Consider the following 26,549-nt stretch of genomic DNA (forward strand, 5'->3'; position numbering starts at 1 on the left):
TTCTGGGATGGGGGATAGATGGTGAGACGACAGGCTGGTGTCGGTAATTCAGGTCTGAGGCCGGAATCAGGCTTCACACCCCCACCCCCACTACCACCACTACCACCACCGCCACTAGCACCAGTCGCAGACGGAAGGGCTACAGTGGAGGGGGAGGGGGAGGGGGAGGGGGAGGGGGAGGGGGAGGGGGGATGGAGAGGTTACAGCAGTGCTCCCAAAACTCACTCATTGTACCCCCAGCGGTGGTGAGGGAGACGTCACCCTCCGCACCTGTACCTGGCCGGGGGCTGCCAACACCGACACCATTCCCGTGCGGGTCAAAGATACGCCTCTCGCTAAAAATTCGACTGTATATAAAAAAAAAATCTAATTACTCTGATCAGCAAATATATTAAAGTGGTGCTTCTATCATAAAAACTTTGCTGACTTACGACAAGTTATTGATCAAAAAAAGTTTTTATATATATAATTCCGACATTTCAATTATTAAAACAGCTAATATCGCCAAAGGGAACCTCACGTCGAAAAAAAGAAACGATCCCATACAACAAAGCCAAAAATAGTATCGTGGAAGGTCAACAGAAAGTCACAATGTTTATTACCCTGGACTCCTCCTCCTCCTCCTCCTCCAGGAGGCGTACGCCAGGGGCCACGGACCCCCTGCTGGTCCCTCTGGTGGTGCTGGTCCTCGTGCTCGGAGCCCGTGCAGCAGGAGCAGCCTGGCGAGACCCTTCACTACGTACCGAAGGGTCAGCCCCAGCAGCAGTAGGAGACCGTAGGGGAGGTGTGAGATCCTGGCACGATCCCACAGGAGGCGGTGAAGGGTCAGCCCCAGCAGCAGTAGGAGACCGTAGAGGAGGTGTAAGATCCTGGCACGATCCCACAGGAGGCGGTGAAGGGTTAGCCACAGCAGCAGTAGGAGACCGTAGAGGAGGTGTAAGATCCTGGCACGATCCCACAGGAGGCGGTGAAGGGTCAGCCCCAGCAGCAGTAGGAGACCGTAGAGGAGGTGTAAGATCCTGGCACGATCCCACAGGAGGCGGTGAAGGGTTAGCCACAGCAGCAGTAGGAGACCGTAGAGGAGGTGTAAGATCCTGGCACGATCCCACAGGAGGCGGTGAAGGGGCAGCCCCAGCAGCAAGGGACCAGAGGAGAGACACAGACCGTCATCATAGGAACACACCGCCTCCTCGAGCCGCTAGGATACTCTCTGGTAAATGTCTTTGGTCGCTGTTTATTATAACACTATTTTTTTTACTTTTGCCATTTATTATGGTTTTTAGCAAAGATTCAGTCTAATTTGTGTGAATTTATTGAATAATTTAATCATTAGACATTAATCGTCTCATAAATGTCTTCAGGCATAGTCTCGTCAAGAATATACATAGATGAATTTCTTAGTATATATATATATATATATATATATATATATATATATATATATATATATATATATATATATATATATATATATATATATATATATATATATATATATATATATATATATATATATATATACTAAGAAACATGAATATTCCTCCCCATCTATCAACACCCCGGTACCTGTCTTCAGTACACTCTCTTCATCACAGTAAACATCTTCACACCCTCCACGGTCGTTCCAAAAAATCGAACCAAGTTTACTTTGTATAATCGACATGTGTACACCTGAGCCAACTTACCAAATACTACCTACAATAGGCCTATGTACAAAATTGCTTTTCAATATAAACTCAAACCTACAAAAATATATATATATGTTAAGTAGTGACTTGCTAGCTGGATCGAAAGTCATCTGTGCATTTTCCCAAAACAAGTACACACAAAAATAGAAACGGTTTGATATATTGAAGGTCCTGCACGCTCAAGACTAACGGTGTGTTGTGTGCGGGCAGGCGGAGGTGCAGGTGGAGGCACAGGCGGAGGCGCAGGTGGAGGCACAGGCGGAGGCGCAGGTGGAGGGGCAGGTGGAGGAACAAGCCAGAACATGGCCAACTTCCAGAGGGTGGACCTCTCCACTAGTCTGGGCCTCATCTCTGGTACGCAGGAGTTCGCCAGTCAGTCCACCAGGCGACCATTCTTTGCCTTTAGGTGAGTCGCTGGCCTCATTCTCCCTACATACATATACCAATTATATATGGCCCTACCTCTCTGTGCCAATTTTTAAGAAAGGGTTAGTGTGCTTGCATTTAGTTATCGTGCAAATACCTTAACGTCTATTATGAGACATATGCTGGTATTATCATTCCAGCATAAATTCATTTATAGTGTAACATATTTTAATAAGGATTCACATTTTTTTTTACTTAGGACCGCTGGTGCTTAAAAAAAATACTCTCATTTTTGTCCAGCATATTTCATGCAGTTTCGCGACATTGTGTATCTCGACTTTAGTAAAGCCTTTGATACTGTCACGAAAACCGTATTTGAAACGTAAAGACCAATGTATGAACTTTTCTATCATAAGCTGGATGATGGCACGGTTATTCCAAAATAAAATAAAAGGTTAGCATAAATTAAATGAAGTACGAGTGGAGAATTAATATGTGGAACTAATATTATTAGAACTAATAAACTAAGTCCCCACAGTTCGTTTTTTGAACCTGTACTGTTTACTGTATTAATATAAACAATTTGGACATATAATTGAACAGCAACATGAGTAAACTTAAGTTACCGAGAGACTTAGTCTCTCGGATTATACAAATTTGTATAATCTCTCGCAGATTATACAAAAATTGGGTGGTTAAAAAAATTTAAATCGCACCAAGAATGCCAAAATACAGTTTTAATACAGTCTGATCGTTAGGGTCTGAGGCTAATGATCGTTAGGGTCTGAGGCTAATGATCGTTAGGGTCTGAGGCTAAGGTAAGGATAATAAGAGAGGCCAGGTAAATGGACACTACTGAAACTGTCTCATGTGTGTGTGATAAATATATGCGAATAATTATTACGAATCATAAGCCACAAAAATCTGATGTTATTCTTCATATTCATCTTGTTCTTGGTTAGACCATTTAGATTATGCAGTTATACTTGCCGCACCATACTATAGAATAGACATAAATTCCCTTGAACGTGTAGAAAAAGAGGCGACAAAGTTAATACCTTAAATTACGAACCGCCCTTATGAAGAGAGATTAAGAATGTTTAAGTAAAGATGGACATAATAGAAGTATACCAATGGATGAAAACGTAAAACAAGTGGGATAAACATAACTTGTTTATGATAAACATACACATAAATAAACAAAACAAGCTTGATAAACATAACGCAAAATATAACGCTGAATTATAGATGAAAATTGGAGTACTGTAGATTCAGAAATGTTCTAATTAAACTCTAGTTTGAAAAAAGGATTGTTGCTGACTGAAACACATTACCGAGCAGCGTAATAAAAGTGGAACCGCTGGATTGTTTCCAGACTCATTCATAAATGAATTCATAAATGAAAAACGCATTCATAAATGAATGAGTTTGACGACAATAAACAACAGCGGCTTTCACGCTCTTGCTCTTGAGATAAGATTCTTTGGGAATCTACTCTCCAAAGGTCTGATCTATAAGAGCTAGTGCACATCACTTGTGGCCGTCATGATGGTGGGTCATACTAGTAACAGCCTTTCAGACGCTGGTAATATCTTTTAGCAGTTATTATTTTTAATTCCAAGATCTAATGTCACACTATGAAAGGTTCTGTGCACTTTGTTTTAAAATGTTAACCATTAAAGAGAGAACTAATATTTCACTAAATAAATAAGGAGAAACTTAGTTATGTTTACATAACATGTCTAGGTAAAAATACATCCCAAGGCATAACAAGTCTGACGTACAAAACGACAGCATAAACTTCACTCACAAGCAAAACTCAGACACCTGAATTTTGAGACTGAGCACCTCAGTCGATTACGGCAGCGTCTGGGATGCTCTCAGACTTAGGGTCGAATCCTCGTCACGACCCTTGTGCATTTGTTCTCAGGCACCTGTTTTTCCTCTGGAAATGTGAATTAGGACTGTCTCTGAAGGGCCTTTGCCAGCCCTACCAGGTGCTGTCACTTGTGTTAGGGAAGCCCTAACTCCGAGCTATTCTCAGGGGCATCCCGTATGCCGAGGCACCGCTCGGGCGCCTGCGATGGGCTGCCCCTAGCCAGCTGGGTGCCCAGTGGCCCGGGGGACGCCTCGACGCCACCCAGCACCGCGCCTTCTGCCCACAGTACGACCACGACACCCACCAGGTGGTGGGCAACGAGGACTGCCTCTACCTCAACGTATACACGCCCAGTCTTCCAGGTAATGTCGTTATCTTGCAGGCGACGAGTCACAATAACGTGAAGTATGTTGACCAGACCACACACTAGAAAGTAAAGGGACGACGACGTTTCCGTCCGTCCTGGACCATTCTCAAGTCACAACCCTCTTGAGAATGGTCCAGGACGGACCGAAACGTCGTCGTCCCTTCACTTTCTAGTGTGTGGTCTGGTCGTTATCTTCCATTATTATTATTATTCCGTCTCTGTCCCCACAGTTTTCTTGCTAACTCCTTTCAATTCTTCTCCTCCATTTGCATACCTCTAAGTCACTCGTTTTCCTGCGGCTGGTTTCGAGATAATTTTGTTTACATAATTATGTGGATACAACTACTGGGTTCCAGCAGGAATCGGTGAGGGGGTCACAGCCACTGGAATCTTTATAATTATATATATATATATATATATATATATATATATATATATATATATATATATATATATATATATATATATATATATATATATATATATATATATATATATATATGATCGAGATGAACAAGTGAATCAATGGGTACACCACTCTGTGTTTTATCTTCTTGTTTCTGTGTTGGTTCCGGGTCTTGAAGTGGGTAGAATGTAATTATGTGTTAATTGGCTGTTGATTATTGGTTTTTAATTCTTGATGTGTAGGGCCTCGCTGATGTCGAGTCTCCTGTTGTCGTTGTATCTGTCGATAATTTATGTGCTGCTTGTTAAGATTTGTCTGGTTTGGTTGTTGTGAGGAGATTATATGCTCCTTGATGGAGCCCTGTTGCGTGTGCATTATTAATCGCCTAGAAAGAAATTTTGTTGTCTTGCCTATATATTGAGATCTTTGGGGCTGATAGTCCCCAAGTAGGCATCTGAAGGCATAGGCGACAATGGTTTCTTTCAAGGCGTTCTGTATGGTGTCTGGAGAGTTCTTCATGAGTAGGTTGGCCGTCTCATCTCACTCATGTCCTGTATCACCTCACCCTAAGCGAATATAAGCATTGGCAGAGTATGTAAAATTGTCTTTGAAAATGTAAGTGTCTTGCGAAACGCTTCTAGGCGTCAGACCATAAATAAAGTGTGAAAATGAACTTTGGAGAGTTAATTTTTCAACAACTCTCGATAGTGACGTAAACATAATAAATATTGAGAAGATTCGTGTTAGAATCATTAATCTTACCCTTTCGGTCATATTCAACAACATTATATATATATTAAAAACATTTCGACTCCAGTATCTTAAGATTATCAGAATTTGTTAGATTCTCATTTTATGTGTTATTGGAAACTAATATATGTTTAGGATATAGGTAATAATAATTGAGTTACCATATATCAGCCAAAGATTCATGGTTAGCAGAGCTCTTATGTCAATAATAAACACTGTATGGATGTGAACCATTGGACCAGCATGAGCCAGACCTTGATGAGCTGAATTGTGGCCAGAAGTAATGTTCAAGACTCATCACAGGCCTGTGTGATGACTGCACGAGTCCTTTCATTAACTGCACTCTATTGCCATGTCACAAACAAAGGATATTTCTTATGTATGGAATCACCCATTTACCAAACACCATAATCTCTTTTTTTCAGGCATTCAGTTACCACTACAGAATAAAACACAACTGCATAAAAATTGGACAAGTTTAGATTAAAAAAAAAAGACCTGAGTAAATACTTGTTTGCAGACAGGAGTGTTGATTTAAGGCATTACAAAAGTAATAAGGAGTGTTGATTTAAGGCATTACAAAAGAAATAAGGAGTGTTGATTTAAGGCATTACAAAAGAAATAAGGAGTGTTGATTTAAGGCATTACAAAAGTAATAAGGAGTGTTGATTTAAGGCATTACAAAAGAAATAAGGAGTGTTGATTTAAGGCATTACAAAGGTAATAAAGAGTGTTGATTTAAGGCATTACAAAAGTAATAAGGAGTGTTGATTTAAGGCATTACAAAAGTAATAAGGAGTGTTGATTTAAGGAACACATTACGGCATTACAAAATTGACTGAGGATCGCTGGGTTGTTCTAAGCTCAGGGATAATAGGCCTTTTGCACTTTTTAATATTTTGATGTTATTAATTTATTTTCCTGTCATTTGTGGCATATTTACGATGTTCGAATGTTTTTTCACTAAAAAAAGTGATTACACCACTCATCTCAGTAACCATGTATACTGTTACCTGCAAGGTAAGGTAATTATCAGACGAGAGCTTAAAGCCATTACGGCGATATAGCCCTTTGAAGGAATACCAGGAGCAGGATTTGGGATAGGACGGAGGAGAGGAATGGTGCACAAACAGTTGGACGGTCGGGGATTGAACGCCGACCCTCAAGAGGCGAGCCAGCCATTATATCTCACGAGTTGATAATGGTCCTGGATTGACTGAAAAAAAAAACAATTCCCTTATTTTCAGATGAGTGGGTCAGCTGTGTAATTTCCACCCATATGTCCATATGTTCCTTTATACAGTAATATTCTTAAGGCATAACAAAATTGTTTTTAGTGTAATATTGTATTATACATTTGATCTACTTTGCTCTGATGAAGGCGAATTAGCCGAAAACGTGTTAAGCATTCTCTATTTTTCACATGTGATTTTTCTGCATTGTATTATACAAATATGTTGTTTCACTTATGCGAAGTTTATTGTTTCTGGCCATTTTAGTTACGATTTTGTTACCGTTCAGGACAGAGAGCGGAGCGGTTACCAGTGATGTTCTTCCTGCACGGGGGGGAGTACCTCAGGGACACCGCCTCCACCCTGGGGCCTCACCTCCTGCTTAAGGAGGACATCGTACTCGTCACAGCCAACTACAGGCTGGGGGCTCTGGGTGAGTGACCAGTTAAGGGACTCCCGGGTGAGGGACAGGCTGGGGGGGGGACTCTTGAGTGAGTGACAGGCTGGGGGCCCTGAGTGACAGGCTGAGGGGGGCCCAAGGTGAGTGACAGGCTTGGTATCCCTGTGTGAGTCAGAGGCTGAGGGTCCTGGGTGGGAGCCTAGGATAAGTGCCCAGGGGGACTACCAGAAGGACAAAAAAAAAAAAGGAAAACAGAATACAAAAATGTATTAATATACTGTTTACGAACAATGAGTGTGGAACTAAATCTATACGGTTCAGGGTTCCTGAGTACGAGGGATGCCACGCTGCCCGGCAACTACGGCGCCCTGGACCAGGTGGCGGCACTCCGCTGGGTCAACACCCACGTGGCAGATTTCGGCGGCGACCCCAGCAGGGTGACCTTGGGCGGCTTCTCCGCCGGCGCCTCCTTCGTCCACCTCCACATGCTCTCTCCGCTCTCCTCAGGTCAGTTGCCGTGTTGTCCACAGGTCAGTTGCCGTGCTGTCCACAGGTTAGTTGCCGTGCTGTTCACAGGTCAGTTGCCGTGCTGTCCACAGGTCAGTTGCCGTGCTGTCCACAGGTCAGTTGCCGTGCTGTCCACAGGTCAGTTGCCGTGCTGTCCACAGGTCAGTTGCCGTGCTGTCCACAGGTCAGTTGCCGTGCTGTCGACAGGTCAGTTGCCGTGCTGTCCACAGGTCAGTTGCCGTGCTGTCTACAGGTCAGTGGCCGTGCTGTCCACAGGTCAGTTGCCGTGCTGTCGACAGGTCAGTTGCCGTGCTGTCGACAGGTCAGTGGCCGTGCTGTCCACAGGTCAGTTGCCGTGCTGTCCACAGGTCAGTTGCCGTGCTGTCCACAGGTCAGTTGCCGTGCTGTCCACAGGTCAGTTGCCGTGCTGTCCACAGGTCAGTGGCCGTGCTGTCCACAGGTCAGTTGCCGTGCTGTCCACAGGTCAGTTGCCGTGCTGTCCACAGGTCAGGTCCCTATCCATACAATCTTCCCTCGCTTCCCCAGCAGGTATCAACCTAAACATGGCCCCCAGTCTCCTCCTAAATTTGGTCAAGCTTTTCTGTGAATCTTTGAAATTTCTTTTCCACCTGCCTACGTGTGACTATGTCAGAGTCGTTCGTTTGACGAAGATCCTTTACGATCCTCGATAATCCGTTATATATGAGCCTTTCTCATTTAACCTCAGCCTCACTTTGTTTGGTTATCTTTGTGGGTCTTTCTTCCTGAGAGAATATTTTTGGAGCAGTATGACGGGATCGAACCATCGTCCCGTGCCCTCCCAGACCCACGTTATTTGAGGATCTAAGGAGCAATGCAGCCACTTATTACACCACTTTAAAGTGCTTCATCAGAGAGGAAATGTCGATAGTGACGAAGAGGAACAGCAAGCTCAGAGTAAATTATATTGAAGATGAGGTTAACTTCGTTATCGGCGTCTCTCGACACGGTGTTGCTCACCACCTCCTCCGGTGCCTTCTCAGGTAGCTCAAGGGCTCACAACCTGAGCCTGAGACACAGTCGGTAAGTCAGCAAGCTTTGCATAAACATATTGAGACGGCTGCCTTGATTATTGCAAAAATATCGATTCACAACGTAACACAATTTTTGGTCTTTTAAAGTGTTATTTTCTGATTAAATTTGCCTCCAAATTGTAGAATATGGCTATTATTTCCCCCTCAAACTTTGCAATGACTTTTGTCTAAGACAACTTAGGGAAGACGTCTTGAAGGTACCTGCAGGCTACCGACTCCTTATCTAAGAGCTGTGACACAGTGTTTCATAAGGCACCTGTAAGATGTCCTCCCTAAACTGCCTTCGACAAAGTTCACAGCAAAGTTTGAGGTGGAATGATAGCCATTTTCTATACTCGGAGGCATAAGCGAGGAGGCATAAGCAATAAAAAATATCGCTTACTACCTAGGAAACAAAAATGGTTAGTGTTATCTTAAGATGAGATACAAGTTACATCGTACTCGACACGGTTCGCCAACGGATTTTCATGTCTACCTGACTTTGCTCAACCTAACCTAACCCAACCGAGTCTAACCCAGCTTAACTTAATACAACCTAACTTAACTTAACCTAATACAGCCTAACCTAAGCTTATACAACAGAACCTAACGCAGCTCATCCTCCTGAAATTATAGAATTTATAGTAAGTATTTGGTTGAAAGTATTAATATGCAATGATGGACCACCAGTATACCACTTTTTGTGCTATAAATATAATAGTCCGGAAAAATGAAGCTATAAACTAAACTTCAATATTCATAGGCCTAGTATAGAACATTGATGTACTATATTAGACCTAGGATTGCTCGGAGACGTTAGGTTAGGTCCTATATTTACGTTACGGCTAAAAAAAAATGTTTCTGCTTTCCAAATTCAATAACACAACAGTGAACTTTCTGGTGGTCCATCAATGGTAGGTTTCCCCAAATAGTTACTATGTGTACTTTCATTCGAGGAGGCTGGGCTGCCTAATCTCATATATGATTTTGACCATCAGAAACTGCCCTTTGTCAGACGCTCCTGTGTACGGGTGTATTCACGTAATTGTGCTTGCGTGGGTTGAGCTCTAGCTCTTTGGTCCCGCCTCTCAACTGTCAATCAACTGATATACAGATTCCTGAGCCTACTGGGCTCTATCATATCTACATTTGAAACTGTGTATGGAGTCAGCCTCCACAACATCACTGCCTAATGCATTCCATCTGTTAACTACTATGACACTGAAAAAGTTCTTTCTAACGTCCCTGTGGCTCATTTGGGTACTCAGTTTCCACCTGTGTGACCTCTCTTGCTTGCTGTGTCACTGTAGATATGCAGGTCACTTTTTGGTCCAATGTTACAGGCTCGTAGATTCCTATTCTCCATATTTTATAAATTTGCAGATTCACATTGTAAGTTATGTTACAGGTTTGTCGTTTACTTTGATTCGTGGGTTGCAAACTTGCACATTATCTTGTGCTGTATATTGCAGACAACTAGATTATCTTGTGTTGCGTATTGCAGACAATAAAGTTATCTAATGGTGTATATTACAGACAAGTAGATTATCTACCGTGTATTACAGACAAGGAGATTATCTACTGTGTATTACAGACAAGTAGATTATCTACTGTGTATTACAGACAAATGGATTATCTTGGGTGCAATATTGCAAACTAGTTTATGATCTTTTGTCATTCATTATACACACACAAGGAACACATTTTCTGCTGGGGAAGATTTGTGATGTTTGCTGCTGTAAAGGACTGCTGGAGTGTGGTAGTGTCTGCGTTCCCTGACGCTGTGTTATACAGTGAATGATATAATGAATGAACTAGTGATATTTGTATCGCATTAAATACATAATACCTTTAGCCTTGTTTGTCTATAATACTCACCTCAGTTTCCCCAGGTTGATACCTCCTCGCTTCATGAAGGTTAGTAGCAGGGCGATGGTAAATTTATACATATGTATAGGTAGTGTAGATCTGTCCAAACACGTGATGCGCCCATTTGTGGAGACCTGAATACTAATCCACACACACTAGAAAGTGAAGGGACGACGACGTTTTCCGTTCGTACTGGACCATTCTCAAGTCACAATCGACTTATGAATGATCCAGGACTGACCGACACGTCGTCGTCCCTTCACTTTCTAGTGTGTGGTTTGGTCAACATATTTCCGCCACGTTATTGTGACTCCTCGTCTGCACCTGAAGCCTACCAGAGTCACGTGTTACAGGGTTGTTCGCGGGCGCCATTATGATGAGCGGGGCGGGCAACTGTCTGTGGTCCGTGGCGGAGTTCCCCGAGGACGCCGCCTACAGCCTGGCGCGCGACCTGGACTGTCCCACCAGGTCCTCCTACGCCCTCAGGGAGTGCCTCCAGGACAAGACTGCTCAGGAGATCGTCGAGGCCCAGACCACCAGACACGTGAGGTTTATCTCTCCCCTTGTCATCATCTCCCCCCGGCACCCTGCCTTCCCTGCTGCTGTCTGTGTCTCGGCTTTCTCGCCTGCTTTCCCAACACTCTGCTTTCCATTCGGCCTTTTCCCTTGTTTACCCAACACTCTGTCATCCCTGCCGTCCTGTGTCCCTGCCTTCCCAACACCCTGCCTTCTCCCCTGCCTTCCGAACACCCTGCCTTCCCAACACCCTGCCACAACGGTTGGGACAAGTAATAAACCCTCGTATACTTACTGAGAATGAGCAGTGCTGGAACACACTCATGTTCAACGTGTTGGTGGTAAACCGAATGAAAATGATCATTTGGTCTACTGGTTACTGAAAGTCATTTGCAGCCAAGTATATAAATTTTTTTAATATATATATATATATATATATATATATATATATATATATATATATATATATATATATATATATATATATATATATATATATATATATATATATATACAATCCGCTGATTGTATATCAACAATCAGCGGATGTTTTAGTGAAGAAAAAGCAGAGCATCTGAAAACAATTTTCAGCACGTTTTGTTCCAGTGATTTAAAATTTCCCTCTAAATTGGAATTTTTTTATAGCTGTGATGCCCACTAACTTTTAAAATGTTTTCGCACTTAATTTTCTTACTGGGGTTGAGATTTAGCTCATTGGTCCCGCCTCTCGTCTTTTAATAAATTGTCTTCAGCATATTGGGGCTTTGTTATATCCACATTTGAGGGTATTTATAGAGTTCTCCTCTACTGCTTCACTTCTTAGTGCATTCCATTTGCTCACTTGAAAAGGTATTTATAATGTCTCTGTGCATCAATTGCTGAGTTTCAACTTGTGTCTCCTTGGGGAGGGGGGGGGGGGTGTAGAAATAGCCTAAGATACTCTATCCCCTTGAGATGTATTTGTTTCTTGTCTCAATAAACATACTTGTGTCTCCTTGCTCCTGTATCTCCCATTCCTCTCTGTCTTGGTTGAATTCTGTTATCTTGATATTGAACTTTTCATTTTGTCTAGAGAGGAATATTAGTAATAGGAACTGTTCTGCGAACCCGCTGTTAATGTATTAGAGTGGTAATTCACAGGGACTGCTTGTTTGTGATGCTGGTCTGTAGTTGAGCGGTTCTTCTCTTCCCCCTTTTTTCGTACCCTGTCAACACACTAGCCATTTTATAGCAGTGAGGAATTAAATATTATAGCAAGGGGACTACGCAGTGCTTTCGCTGCCTCCTTTAGTATCCAAGGTCAGGTCTTGTCGAGGAATACAGCTTCTGTAACATGCAGGTCCTATAGTTGTTCCTTACGTCTGGTATCATAATTATTTCATTGAGTTTTTCGTTCCGGAGGTGCCTCTTCAGTTAGATCTCAACGCTAAAGTACCAGATCAGATTCCAGTTTAAAAACATTACAAGTTTTATTATGTGCCCTTCTCTCTCTCTTTTTGAGAAGTCAGATCACCTGGTCGTGACAACTTCCTCCTCATGCGGCTATGATACAGTCCAGGCTTGAACTTAGGTACTTCTACCACTCTCCTATTGCTTCTCTGTCACTCTCCTAATGTATGAGTTTTCGTTTTTTCATAAGTTGAGATTTCGTTCTGGCGTGTCCATGCTGCCTTTCTTCACTTTGCCTTCAAGCACTTGCTATCTAACCCTGGGTTAATGCTCTTCTTGGTTCCTTTGTACCTCAGTGCTACTATGAATTTTCCATCTTCATCGAGCGTGCTTCTGGACCTTTAACTGAGTTTTCTTTCCCCTTGCTATTGTCTCCAGGAATTTTCTGAACTTCCGGTATTTCCGTTTCCAGTATGCTAGCTTTGATATCTCTTCCTGTCTTCCTCTACCTTCACAACAAACCACTTATCTAAATGGAGATTATATTTATACACTTTATATATACATACTAATATATATAACAATTGATTATTAATTATACAATTAAATAAGTGGTAAATATACAGGCGATGAGTCACAATAACGTGGCTGAAGTATGTTGACCAGACTACACACTAGAAGGTGAAGGGACGACAACGTTTCGGTCCATCCTGGACCATTCTCAAGTCGATGAGGAGAGATCGACTTGAGAATGGTCCAGGACGGACCGAAACGTCGTCGTCCCTTCACTTTCTAGTGTGTGGTCTGGTCAACAAGTGGTAAATATCCTTGTAATATTTGTATACACCGTGTGTGTGTCTCCCTGTGAGCAGCGCTACGTGTTCTGGCCGATGTTGTACCGGCCGGTGGTGGACGGTGGCCTCAGAGACTCTCCATTCCTGCCGGAGCCTGTAGCAGTCCTCATGACCCGCCCCCCAGTCAACCCTGTGCCCCTCCTGCTGGGGGGCGTTCCGCAGGAGGGCATCCTCTACGCTCTCAGTCAGTACCTGCGGTGTTTGTTGACCTGTGGCGCCATCAGGATTTGTTGATTTGTTGATAGTGTGGGAAATGGTTCAGGGATGGAATAGTTATAGTCACCTAATTGTGCTTGCTGGGGTTGAGTTTGGGCTCTTGGCCCCCGCCTCTCAATTGTCAATGAACTAGGGTATAGGTTCCCGAGCCTATTGCGTTCTATGGGTGGTCGTGTGGAGGATAGATGGAAGGGCTTGTTGGGGAGATATATTATTTAAAAGATAAAGTAAACAGTGTGATGGAAATTGAGATGGACGAATGAATGGGTGAATAGGTAGTTAAATCGATAGGTGAGTGAACTGATGGAGGGGGTACGGTAGATGGAACGATAGATGAATGGTCAGATGGATGGGTAGGGGTTAAATAGATAGAGTGGTGCATATATTAAACATATAAACACAGTTGGTTAATGGGAGGAAACAGAACAGGTTGTCCGGTGTATGAGATTAGTAAATGAATGCACAGACAAGACAGAAAATAGGTAGACACACACAAGGCCATCCCGAGCCTGTATGGTCGTACCTGCAGCTGTGGTGATCTTCTCTGGGAGCGGAGGCAGCCCCAGGGACCTGTTTGAGGAAGCCGGCCGCTACACGGTGGAGTCCCTCTGGTCCAATGCCTCCACCACCGCCTCCGTCAGGAGAGACGCCGTCACCGACTCCCTCATCTCATTCTACTACACCCGACACGCCAGGGACGACATCAATACTCTGGCAGAGGAGATGAGCGAGGTGGGTTCTCTGGGATGGGTTCTGGGGGGGGGGGGTCTTTGGGTCGATCCTGGGTTCTTAGTTGGGTCTTTGGGGTAGGTCCTGGGTTCTTAGTTGGGTCTTTGGGAGCGGTCCTGAGTCCTTAGTTGGGTATTTGGGGTCGGTCCTGGGTCCGTAGTTGGGTCTTTGAGGGCGGTCCTGGGTCCTTAGTTGGGTCTTTGGGGGGTCGGTCCTGGGTCCTTAGTTGGGTCTTTGAGGGCGGTCCTGGGTTCTTAGTTGGGTCTTTGGGGTCGGTCCTGGGTCCTTAGTTGGGTCTTTGGGGTCGGTCCTGGGTCCTTAGTTGGGTCTTTGGGGTCGGTCCTGGGTCCTTAGTTGGGTCTTTGGGGTCGGTCCTGGGTCCTTAGTTGGGTCTTTGAGGGCGGTCCTGGGTTCTTAGTTGGGTCTTTGGGGTCGGTCTTGGGTCCTTAGTTGGGCCTTTGAGGTAGGTCCTGGGTCCTTAGTTGGGTCTTTGGGGTCGCTCCTGGGTTCTTAGTTGGGTCTTTGGGGTCGGTCCTGGGTCCTTAGTTGGGTCTTTGGGGTAGGTCCTGGGTCCTTAGTTGGGTCTTTGGGGTCGGTCCTGGGTCCTTAGTTGGGCCTTTGAGGTAGGTCCTGGGTCCTTAGTTGGGTCTTTGGGGTCGCTCCTGGGTCCTTAGTTGGGTCTTTGGGGTAGGTCCTGGGTCCTTAGTTGGGTCTTTGGGGTCGCTCCTGGGCCCTTAGTTGGGTCTTTGGGGTAGGTCCTGGGTCCTTAGTTGGGTCTTTGGGGTCGGTCCTGGGTCCTTAATTGGGTCTTTGGGGTAGGTCCTGGGTCCTTAGTTGGGTCTTTGGGGTCGGTTCTGGGTCCTTAATTGGGTCTTTGGGGTCGGTCCTGGGTCCTTAGTTGTGTCTTTGGGGTCGGTCCTGGGTTCTTAGTTGGGTCTTTGGGGTCGGTCCTGGGTCCTTAGTTGGGTCTTTGAGGGCGGTCCTGGGTCCTTAGTTGGGTCTTTGGGGTCGATTCTGGGTCCTTAGTTGGGTCTTTGGGGTCGGTCCTGGGTCCTTAATTGGGTCTTTGGGGTCGGTCCTGGGTCCTTAGTTGTGTCTTTGGGGTCGGTCCTGGGTCCTTAGTTGGGTCTTTGGGGTCGGTCCTGGGTCCTTAGTTGGGTCTTTGAGGGCGGTCCTGGGTCCTTAGTTGGGTCTTTGGGGTCGCTCCTGGGTCCTTAGTTGGGTCTTTGGGGTCTATCCTGGGTTATTAGTTGGGTCTTTGGGGTCGGTCTTGGGTCTTTGGGTCGGTCCTGGGTCCTTAGGGGACCCCACGTGTCACTTTGCCACACCCAGTCCTCACAACATTTATGCAAATTCTCTGTTTTCTATTAATATTCTTTAACTTAATTATACACACGTCTCTGTTGACATGCGTTTCAACTGTCCTCTTAAGCGTCTCACGTGAAGGAGAGTCGTCCAGCCTTTCAAAGGTCAAGATGAACAACATCATCATCATCATCATCATCATCATCATCATCATCATCATCATCATCATCATCATCATCATCATCATCATCATCATCACTGCCACTCAATTACAACAATATTTTAGCAATGTGATAGCGAATTAAATTTGTTAATTTCACTTTAAATAACTTTCCATCACATGATGCATTTGGGTGGTAGTCAGAGGCTGCTGGTCTCACCCCAATGATGTTTTTGTGTACATTGCAGGAGCTTCTCTCCAAGAGGCTGTGGGACAACTGCTGAAGCAATTGGTATATTTAAGAGCTACATTAAAGAACCTCTGAACGCTTCCTTATATTTCTTTGATTTTTTTGTTTACAAATCTCCTATCAGGATCTCGATGACTTTAGGTCCTTTATGCAATTATTGACGTATTATATTATATCATAGTTATTTTATATCATTTATTCACTTGACTATATGCCTCAAAGTTTACACTTGAAAATAACGAAAACCAATTTACGAACTTCCCCCAAAACTCTAACACACTCAGAGACCAACCCGTCCTCTTAAAAATAACGTCACTTTTGGCTCGTGTGCGCGCTATGGCCAAATTTGGACGTAATTTGAAATGAAATCGACTCACAAAAGTGACGTTCTGTTCCGTTTTCTATTTGAGTCGTCCGGCGTACGCGCAGAGGTTATAAGAGGACACTTTAAATTCACGTTTTTCATAACGTTTTGAAACTTTATGAGAATTTCCTGCCCACCTAACCTATCAGAGGACCCTTAACTTACTGTTGTTGAAAAAAAAAATCCCAAATTTATTTTCATTTTTTCATTACGTCCAAATTCGGCCATACGGGCAAACGGCCAAAAGCGACGTTCTTTTTAAGAGGACAGGTTCCAGAGACTCCATTCACCTGCATCTTTGCTCTCTCTCTCTCATGAAGACCTTCACGGACCTGATGGTGACGTCGTGTATGTGGGATGCTGCTGAGTACTTCGCTGCCTCCACCAGGCTCCCCGTGTTCACGTGAGTGATCTCCTCCCACGTAACTTGTAGCACACCCTGGTGTTCAGCCACTTGGGCTGGACGGTAGAGCGACGGTCTCGCTTCATGTAGGTCGGCGTTCAATTCCCGACAGGTTCAAGTGGTTGGGCACTATTCCGTTATCCACAATCCCATCCCAAATCCTTATCCTGGCCCCTTCCCAGTGCTTTATAGTCGGGTGTTCGGTGAGACTGTGTGTGTATGTGTGTGTGTGTGTGTGTGTGTGTGTGTGTGTGTGTGTGTGTGTGTGTGTGTGTGTGTGTGTACTCACCTATATGTACTCACCTATATGTGCTTGCAGGATCGAGCATTGACTCTTGGATCCCGCCTTTCTAGCTATCGGTTGTTTACAGCAATGACTCCTGTCCCATTTCCCTATCATACCTAGTTTTAAAAGTATGAATAGTATTTGCTTCCACAACCTGTTCCCCAAGTGCATTCCATTTTTCTACTACTCTCACGCTAAAAGAAAACTTCCTAACATCTCTGTGACTCATCTGAGTTTCCAGTTTCCACCCATGTCCCCTCGTTCTGTTATTATTACGTGTGAACATTTGATCTATTTCCACTTTGTCAATTCCCCTGAGTATTTTATATGTCCCTATCATATCTCCTCTCTCCCTTCTTTTCTCTAGTGTCGTAAGGTTCAGTTCCTTCAGCCGCTCTTCATATCCCATCCCTCGTAGCTCTGGGACAAGCCTCGTCGCAAACCTCTGAACCTTCTCCAGTTTCTTTATGTGTTTCTTCAGGTGGGGGCTCCATGATGGCGCGGCATACTCTAAGACGGGTCTCACGTAGGCAGTGTAAAGCGCCCTAAAAGCTTCCTCATTTAGGTTTCTGAATGAAGTTCTAATTTTCGCCAGTGTAGAGTACGCTGCTGTCGTTATCCTATTTATATGTGCCTCAGGAGTTAGATTAGGTGTCACATCCACTCCCAGGTCTCTTTCTCGAATCGTTACAGGTAGGCTGTTCCCCTTCATTGTGTACTGTCCCTTTGGTCTCCTGTCACCTGATCCCATTTCCATAACTTTACATTTACTGGTGTTAAACTCCAGTAGCCATTTCTCTGACCATCTCTGCAGCCTGTTTAAGTCCTCTTGGAGGATCCTACAATCCTCGTCTGTCACAACTCTTCTCATTAATTTTGCGTCATCTGCAAACATCGACATGTATGATTCCACTCCTGTAAACATATCATTTACGTAAATTAGAAAGAGGATTGGTCCCAGCACCGATCCTTGAGGTACTCCACTTGTTACTGTTCGCCAGTCCGACTTTTCGCCCCTTACCATTACCCTCTGGCTCCTTCCTGTTAGGTAGTTCTTCACCCATACTAGGGCCTTTCCGCTTACTCCTGCCTGCCTCTCAAGTTTGTATAGCAGTCTCATGTGCGGTACCGTATCAAAGGCCTTTTGGCAGTCAAGAAATATGCAGTCTGCCCAGCCTTCTCTGTCCTGCCTTATCCTTGTTACTTTATCATAGAATTCTAAAAGGTTTGTTAGGCATGATTTCCCTGTCCAGAACCCATGTTGGTGCTTGTTTATAAACCCAATGCTCTCCAGGTGCTCAACAAGTCTTAGCCTAATTATTCTTTCAAGTATTTTGCAGGGGATGCTTGTCAGTGATACGGGTCTGTAGTTAAGTGCCTCCTCCCTATCCCCCTTTTTGAAAATCGGTACGACATTTGCCTCCTTCCAGCAACTGGGCAATTCTCCCGACATAAGTGACTCATTGAAGATCATTGCCAGAGGCACGCTGAGAGCCTGCGCTGCCTCTTTAAGTATCCACGGTGATACTTTGTCTGGTCCAACAGCTTTATTTGCATCCAGTGTTGTCAACTGTTTCATTACATCCTCTGCTGTCACCTCTATATCTGATAGTCTTTCATCTTGGGTAATCTCTTCTAACAATGGGAGCTGCTCAGGCTCGGTAGTGAACACTCCATGGAATTTTGCATTCAGTACCTCGCAGATTTCCTTGTCGCTTTCTGTATATGCCCCTTCTGTTTTCCTCAGTCTTGTCACTTGGTCATTTACCGACATCTTCCTTCTTATATGGCTATGTAGTAATTTTGGTTGCTTTTTCGCTTTGACTGCAATATCGTTCTCATAATTTCTTTCCGACACTCGTCTTATGTTAATGTAGTGTGTGTGTGTGTGTGTGTGTATTCATCTAGTTGTGTTTGTGGGGGTTGAGTTTTGCTCTTTTGGCCCGCCTCTCAATTGTCAATTAACTGTTTACTAACTACTTTTTTTCTCTCCACACACACACACACACACACACACACACACACACACACACACACACACACACACACACACACACACACACACACACACACACACACACCAGGAAGCATCCCGTGACAGCTGACTAACTCCAAGGTACCTATTTACTGATAGGTAACAGGGACATTCAGGGTGGAAGATACTTTGCCCATTTATTTCTGCCTGGTGCGGGAATCGAACCCGCGCCACAGAATTACGAGTATTGCGCGCTATCCACCAGGCTACCAGGTCCCTTATAAATATAAATGTGTGTCTGTACTCACCTAATTGTAATCATATAATTGTGCTTGCGGGGGTTGAGCTCTGGCACTTTGGTCCCGCCTCTCAACTGTCAATCAACTGGTGTTCAGATTCCTGAGCCTACTGGGCTCTATCATATCTACATTTCAAACTGTGTATGGAGTCAGCCTCCACCACATCACTGTCTAATGCATTCCATCCGTTAACTACTCTGACACTGAAAAAGTTCCTTCTAACGTCTCTGTGGCTCATGTGGGTACTCAGTTTCCACCTGTGTCCCCTTGTTCGCGTCCCGCCAGTGTTGAATAGTTTATCCTTGTTTACCCGGTCGATTCCCCTGAGGATAGGTAATGTGTGTGAGTGTGTGTGTGTGTGTGTGTGTGTGTGTGTGTGTGTGTGTGTGTGTGTGTGTGTGTGTGTGTGTGTGTGTGTGTGTGTGTGTGTGTGTGAGTGTGTGTGTGTGTGTGAGTGTGTGTGTGTGTGTATGTGTGTGTGATTGTAAGTGTGTGAACCCACCTAGTGTTCACCTAGTAAAGACACACACACACATACACTCACCTGTGTGTGATGTTTTGTTGATGTAAAATAGTTGGTCTACTCAAAGAGTTTAGCACAAAGTACTAATTATTTTTTTTACTAGCTGGTATATAACTGTTGCCCTATTTCCTTGAACTAATTTGCTAATCATGCTTCCCGATATATTTCACGCTGCATTCATTCTGTCCTAAATGCACAGTTATGCAACAGGAACTTCCGAAACGTTAAATGTTATAAACGCAATTACAAAACTTAGTCTTGAATTGTCATCGCTGAGTAAACAACGAAATTGCAGGCAACGCAAACGGTACTAATACACGTTCGTGAGCCAGCTGACATTAGAGCTGGCTCAGTCACCTGTGATGTTAACAGCTGGCTCAGTCACCTGTGATGTTAACAGCTGGCTCAGTCACCTGTGATGTTAACAGCTGGCTCAGTCACCTGTGATGTTAACAGTTGGCTCAGTCACCTGTGATGATACAGCTGGCTCAGTCACCTGTGATGATACAGCTGGCTCAGTCACTTGTGATGATAGAGCTGGCTCAGTCACCTGTGATGTTACAGCTGGTTCAGTCACCTGTGATGTTAACAGCTGGCTCATTCACCTGTGATGTTAACAGCTGGTTCACTCACCTGTGGTGTTACAGCTGGTCCAGTCACCTGTGGTGTTACAGCTGGCTCAGTCACCTGTGATGTTAACAGCTGGCTCAGTCACCTGTGGTGTTAACAGGTGGCTCAGTCACCTGTGATGTTAACAGCTGGTTCACTCACCTGTGGTGTTAACAGCTGGCTCAGTCACCTGTGGTGTTAACAGCTGGCTCAGTCACCTGTGATGTTAACAGCTGGCTCAGTCACCTGTGGTGTTAACAGCTGGCTCAGTCACCTGTGGTGTTACAGCTGGTTCAGTCACCTGTGATGTTAATAGCTGGCTCACTCACCTGTGGTGTTAACAGCTGGCTCAGTCACCTGTGGTGTTAACAGCTGGCTCACTCACCTGTGATGTTAACAGCTGGCTCAGTCACCTGTGGTGTTAACAGCTGGTTCACTCACCTGTGGTGTTAACAGCTGGCACAGTCACCTGTGGTGTTACAGCTGGCTCAGTCACCTGTGATGTTAACAGCTGACTCAGTCACCTGTGGTGTTACAGCTGGTTCACTCACCTGTGGTGTTAACAGCTGGTTCAGTCACCTGTGATGTTAACAGCTCGCTCAGTCGCCTGTGATGTTAACAGCTCGCTCAGTCGCCTGTGATGTTAACAGCTGGCTCAGTCACCTGTGATGTTAACAGCTGACTCAGTCACCTGTGGTGTTAACAGCTGGCTCAGTCACCTGTGATGTTAACAGCTGACTCAGTCACCTGTGATGTTAACAGCTGGCTCAGTCACCTGTGGTGTTAACAGCTGGCTCAGTCACCTGTGATGTTAACAGCTGACTCAGTCACCTGTGGTGTTAACAGCTGGCTCAGTCACCTGTGGTGTTAACAGCTGACTCAGTCACCTGTGGTGTTAACAGCTGGCTCAGTCACCTGTGATGTTAACAGCTGACTCAGTCACCTGTGGTGTTAACAGCTGGCTCAGTCACCTGTGGTGTTAACAGCTGGCTCAGTCACCTGTGATGTTAACAGCTGGCTCAGTCACCTGTGATGTTAACAGCTGACTCAGTCACCTGTGGTGTTAACAGCTGGCTCAGTCACCTGTGATGTTAACAGCTGACTCAGTCACCTGTGGTGTTAACAGCTGGCTCAGTCACCTGTGGTGTTAACAGCTGGCTCAGTCACCTGTGATGTTAACAGCTGGCTCAGTCACCTGTGGTGTTAACAGCTGGCTCAGTCACCTGTGATGTTAACAGCTGGCTCAGTCACCTGTGAAGTTAACATCTGACTCGGCTCATGCCAATGATACAAATGCTGAAGAATTAAATTACTAGAAAAATCAGAACTAAAATTATGACTAATTTGTAGAAAGATTTTTTTTTTTAATATCTTACAATGTGAAGGAAATTCAATTTTATGACCTTTTAACTCTTACTGAAAGCCATTTGCATTTTTATCTAATTTGCAAAATATTTTCTAACCCATTTTTGTCTGATATTCTTGGTGTTTAGAATTTGTTTTTGTTTACAAATGGTGTGAATTTCTCACGACTGCGAAAGTCTTTGAGCTGTCATTTGTTTTGTTAATCTCAGAAATTTCAGACACCTTCTTTTTTCAGTTCAGATTGTTCACTGTGTCAAAATGCATGTCACATTTTGCTGTTTACAATGAGATAATAAATTAATATATATATAAGTACGTCTTCTGGCTATGCAGACGAGCTCGTTATTAAGAGTTAATCCAGACGAATGTAATTTGTATAATTACTGAAGTCTCTTAGACAGCCTGCAACTCTGGAGTTCACCATTGCTCACCTTTGGCCTCCAGGTTTTGCGTTTGTCATGAGTGGTTGTTGGCAGACATGATGCCTATTACTGTGTATTAAAATTGGTATTTTTATCATCTGAGTTAATTTTATTATATATTAAAAGGGATACCCGGCGGTGCCCGGGTTTATCCGCTGCTCAGTTTTCCCCCTCACAGTCTTTCTTCTCACCCTCATCACGGTAACAATCTTCAATAATCAGCATCTTTATCTCCGTAAACATCTTTACACCATCTATATTCCCCTTCCTTCCCTCCCCCCCCCCCCAACACCTTTCCCATCTCCTAGCAACACACCCTCCCCATGTCCCCTAACACACCCTCCCCATGACCCCAAACACACCCTCCCCATGACCCCTAACACACCCTCCCCATGACCCCTAACACACCCTCCCCATGACCCCTAACACACCCTCCCCATGTCCCCTAACACACCCTCCCCATGTTCCCTAACACACCCTCCCCATGTCCCCTAACACACCCTCCCCATGTCCCCTAACACACCCTCCCATGTCCCCTAACACACCCTCCCCATGTCCCCTAACACACCCTCCCATGTCCCCTAACACACCCTCCGCATGTCCCCTAACACACCCTCCCCATGTCCCCTAACACACCCTCCCCATGTCCCCTAACACACCCTCCCATGTCCCCTAACACACCCTCCCCATGTCCCCTAACACACCCTCCCCATGTCCCCTAACACACCCTCCCCATGTCTCCTAACACACCCTCCTCATGTCCCCTAACACACCCCTCCCCATGTCCCCTAACACACCCTCCCCATGACCCCTAACACATCCTCCCCATGACCCCTAACACACCCTCACCATGACCCCTGACACACCCTCCCCATGACCCCTAACACACCCTCCTCATGACCCCTAACACACCCTCCCCATGTCCCCTAACACACCCTCCCCATGACCCCTAACACATCCTCCCCATGACCCCTAACACACCCTCCCCATGACCCCTGACACACCCTCCCCATGACCCCTGACACACCCTCACCATGACCCCTAACACACCCTCCCCATGACCCCTAACACACCCTCCCCATGACCCCTAACACACCCTCCCCATGACCCCTAACACACCCTCCCCATGTCCCCTAACACACCCTCCCCATGTCCCCTAACACACCCTCCCCATGTCTCCTAACACACCCTCCTCATGTCCCCTAACACACCCCTCCCCATGTCCCCTAACACACCCTCCCCATGACCCCTAACACATCCTCCCCATGACCCCTAACACACCCTCACCATGACCCCTGACACACCCTCCCCATGACCCCTAACACACCCTCCTCATGACCCCTAACACACCCTCCCCATGACCCCTGACACACCCTCCCCATGACCCCTGACACACCCTCACCATGACCCCTAACACACCCTCCTCATGACAGTAGGGGGGATGGCTCCACACAGGCTCCTTTTTTTTTCTGGGAAAAAAGGTGCCTGTGCGCCCCAAGGGTTTCAGGTAAATTTAGAATATCCCCTGTGCGCCCCAAGGGTTTCAGGTCAAATATCCCCTGTGCGCCCCAAGGGTTTCAGGTCAAATATCCCCTGTGCGCCCCAAGGGTTTCAGGTAAATTTAGAATATCCCCTGTGCGCCCCAAGGGTTTCAGGTAAATTTAGAATATCCCCTGTGCGCCCCAAGGGTTTCAGGTAAATTTAGAATATCCCCTGTGCGCCCCAAGGGTTTCAGGTCAAATATCCCCTGTGCGCCCCAAGGGTTTCAGGTCAAATATCCCCTGTGCGCCCCAAGGGTTTCAGGTAAATTTAGAATATCCCCTGTGCGCCCCAAGGGTTTCAGGTAAATTTAGAAAATCGTGTATAGCGCTTGGGGGTTTTCAGGTAAATTTTGTCAGTCGCAGATTTTAGAAGTAAGGATTTCTTATGAGAAAAATAATTTCCGAGACTTAGAAGTTTGTTAAAGCCTTATGGGAGAAATTCAAATAACGTGTGTAGCACTTTAGGGCTTCCAGGAGAACTCTACGGACATATTTTACATGTTTTCAACTTACAAAATCGTCTATGTAAGCCTTAGTTATTCATATAAATTTAGAAAATCACCTGTGTAAGTCATTGTTTTCAGGGTTTCGTACATCACACCCCCCTCCCTCCCCCCCTTACCTCGCAATCTGTCGCGTCACCTTTATTTACTTTACGCCCGGACAGCCAGACGGCTCTTATCATATCTTATCTCCATAATATCTCTACCGTCCCTCCTCTCTCTCTCTCTCCTCCTCCTATTTCCTTACAACTATTTTCAGAGTTTCAAATAATCATAGAAGTTTATTTATATGTTTATGACCGAATTTGTAAAAGGACCATTTTCAGAGAATATTGTCTTAGATGTTTTGTTAAGGAAAACAGACAACTTATCCATAACATTTAGTTTTATATCCATTTACGGCTATTTCATCTGTAAAGACCAAAATTGAACAGAGCCCAGTTTTAAGCTCATATTTCATCAGAGACCAGTTTATACCGAAATTCGCCAGAGTCTACTTTGAGAGCAAATTTCATCAGTGTCCTGTAATCTGTGAAAACTTGACAGAGACCATTTTATACCCAATTTTCGGCAGAGTCCAGTTTATGCTCAAATTCGCCAGAGTCCAATTTATACCTAAAAATGAACAGAGTCTACTTTGAGAGCAAAATTAGTCAGAGACAGTATCTAGCTCATATTTCATCAGAGTCCAATTTATACCTAAAAATGAACAGAGTCTACTTTGAGAGCAAAATTAGTCAGAGGCAGTTTTAAGCTCATATTTCATCAGAGTCCAATTATCAACAGAAATTCGCCAGAGTCTACTTTGAGAGCAAATTTCATCAGTGTCCTGTAATCTGTGAAAATGTGACAGAGTCCAGTTCATGATCGAAATTAATCAGAGTCCAGTTTTCTAGCAAAATTCGCCAGAGTCTACTTTGTGCCAAAATATTCAGAGTCCAGTTCATGATCGAAATTAATCAGAGTCCAATTAAAGACCCAAATTTGGCAGAGACCACATTTCGCTACTAGCAGTCCAATCCCCCTGAAATTTTAAACAGTTATATTTCAGACATAGTAAATAAAAACCAGTTCAGTTATCAAGTTTCAACTCTTGTGCCCCAGCTTAGTTCATTTGTGCAAGTTCTTTATTTCCAACTAAATCATCCTAAGATTTAAGATCACCTTATTTTCTAACGTAGTAAAATTAATCAGGGCATTAACCAAGTTCCATTCCCTCAGCCTTAGATCATCAGACATAAATATTTTCGATCAAGTCCGTCTCCAGCTTAACTCTTACCCTTTCCCTCCCTTACCTTCTCATCCCCAACGTATCAAAACCTTCAATAATCATACTGTATTTGCATATTTTCTCTATATTCACTGTGTTCTTCGTATTCTCATCCGTGTTCACTCCATGTTCTTCAAATGTTCACAGTCCCATTCAGTTCATATTTTCACAAGTATCTCCATTTTTTATGTAATCTTTCTCTTAGTCTCATTATGTTCTCTACAAATTCTAGTCATATTTTCTATGTTTTCATATTCATCACATGTTCTCTTTACAACTTTTATACTCAATATTCATGCTAACTTCCATATTTTGTGTTCTTTGTCAATATTCATGTTCCTCTACAAGTTCATGTTCCTCACAAGATCACTTCGTTTTTCACCTTCACTTACATGTTTTCTACATTCTTTTGTCATATTCTCCATGTTCTTCACAAGTCCATTGTTCATTCTTTGTAATCCCTATTCTCCTTATCATGTTTTCATGTTCTCTGTAAGTTCATATTCCCAGCATGTTCACTGTATTCATCAACTTTTCTTACATATGTTCTTTGCCATGTTCCCCATATGTTCTCTAGGTTTTTCCCCTTACATGTTATCTAACGTTCCTTAACTAAAAAATCTTTCACCAATCAACTAAAAACATAGTCACTTTCGTCATTTCTCAACTAAACTTATTATCCAGTCAACTAAAAATAGTCAGAAATAGCCTCGTTCAACACTGTTCTTAACTAAAACAACCTTTCTCTTAGCTAAAAATTGTCAAAGGAAACTTTTTTCAGCACTTTCTTAACAGGCGCTATGTTTCATCAAGAAAAAAATTGTCAAAGGAAACTTTCCAAAACTGTTCATAACTAGCTTTTATCCATCGTCAATCAACTAAAAATAATAACTTTCATCATTTCTTAACTAAACTTATTCCCCAGTCATCAGAAAATAACCGTGTTCTTCATGTTTCATTGTCATTTCTTATCTAAAAATTATCCGCCAATCATCAGAAAAAGTCATGTTCATCATGTTTTGGCTTTTGCTCAACTAAAAGTATTCATCGGTCA

General features: G+C 44.2%; 1 protein-coding gene across 1 annotated transcript in view; it reads left to right on the forward strand.

Annotated features, from left to right (window-relative positions):
* Positions 1 to 1,776: 1,776 nt before the first annotated feature.
* LOC123761661 (carboxylic ester hydrolase) overlaps positions 1,777 to 26,549 on the forward strand; it is a 41,200-nt gene continuing 16,427 nt past the window's right edge. The window contains exons 1-8 of the mRNA XM_045747747.2: positions 1,777 to 2,094; positions 4,099 to 4,295; positions 6,978 to 7,121; positions 7,410 to 7,595; positions 10,870 to 11,060; positions 13,294 to 13,459; positions 14,021 to 14,223; positions 16,620 to 16,702. Of these exons, the coding sequence (XP_045603703.1) occupies positions 1,991 to 2,094; positions 4,099 to 4,295; positions 6,978 to 7,121; positions 7,410 to 7,595; positions 10,870 to 11,060; positions 13,294 to 13,459; positions 14,021 to 14,223; positions 16,620 to 16,702 (1,274 nt within the window). The 5' untranslated portion in view covers positions 1,777 to 1,990. The remainder of the gene's footprint in view (positions 2,095 to 4,098; positions 4,296 to 6,977; positions 7,122 to 7,409; positions 7,596 to 10,869; positions 11,061 to 13,293; positions 13,460 to 14,020; positions 14,224 to 16,619; positions 16,703 to 26,549) is intronic.

This window comes from Procambarus clarkii, chromosome 5 (assembly GCF_040958095.1).
Source record: "Procambarus clarkii isolate CNS0578487 chromosome 5, FALCON_Pclarkii_2.0, whole genome shotgun sequence".
In the NCBI taxonomy this organism is placed as follows: domain Eukaryota; kingdom Metazoa; phylum Arthropoda; class Malacostraca; order Decapoda; family Cambaridae; genus Procambarus; species Procambarus clarkii.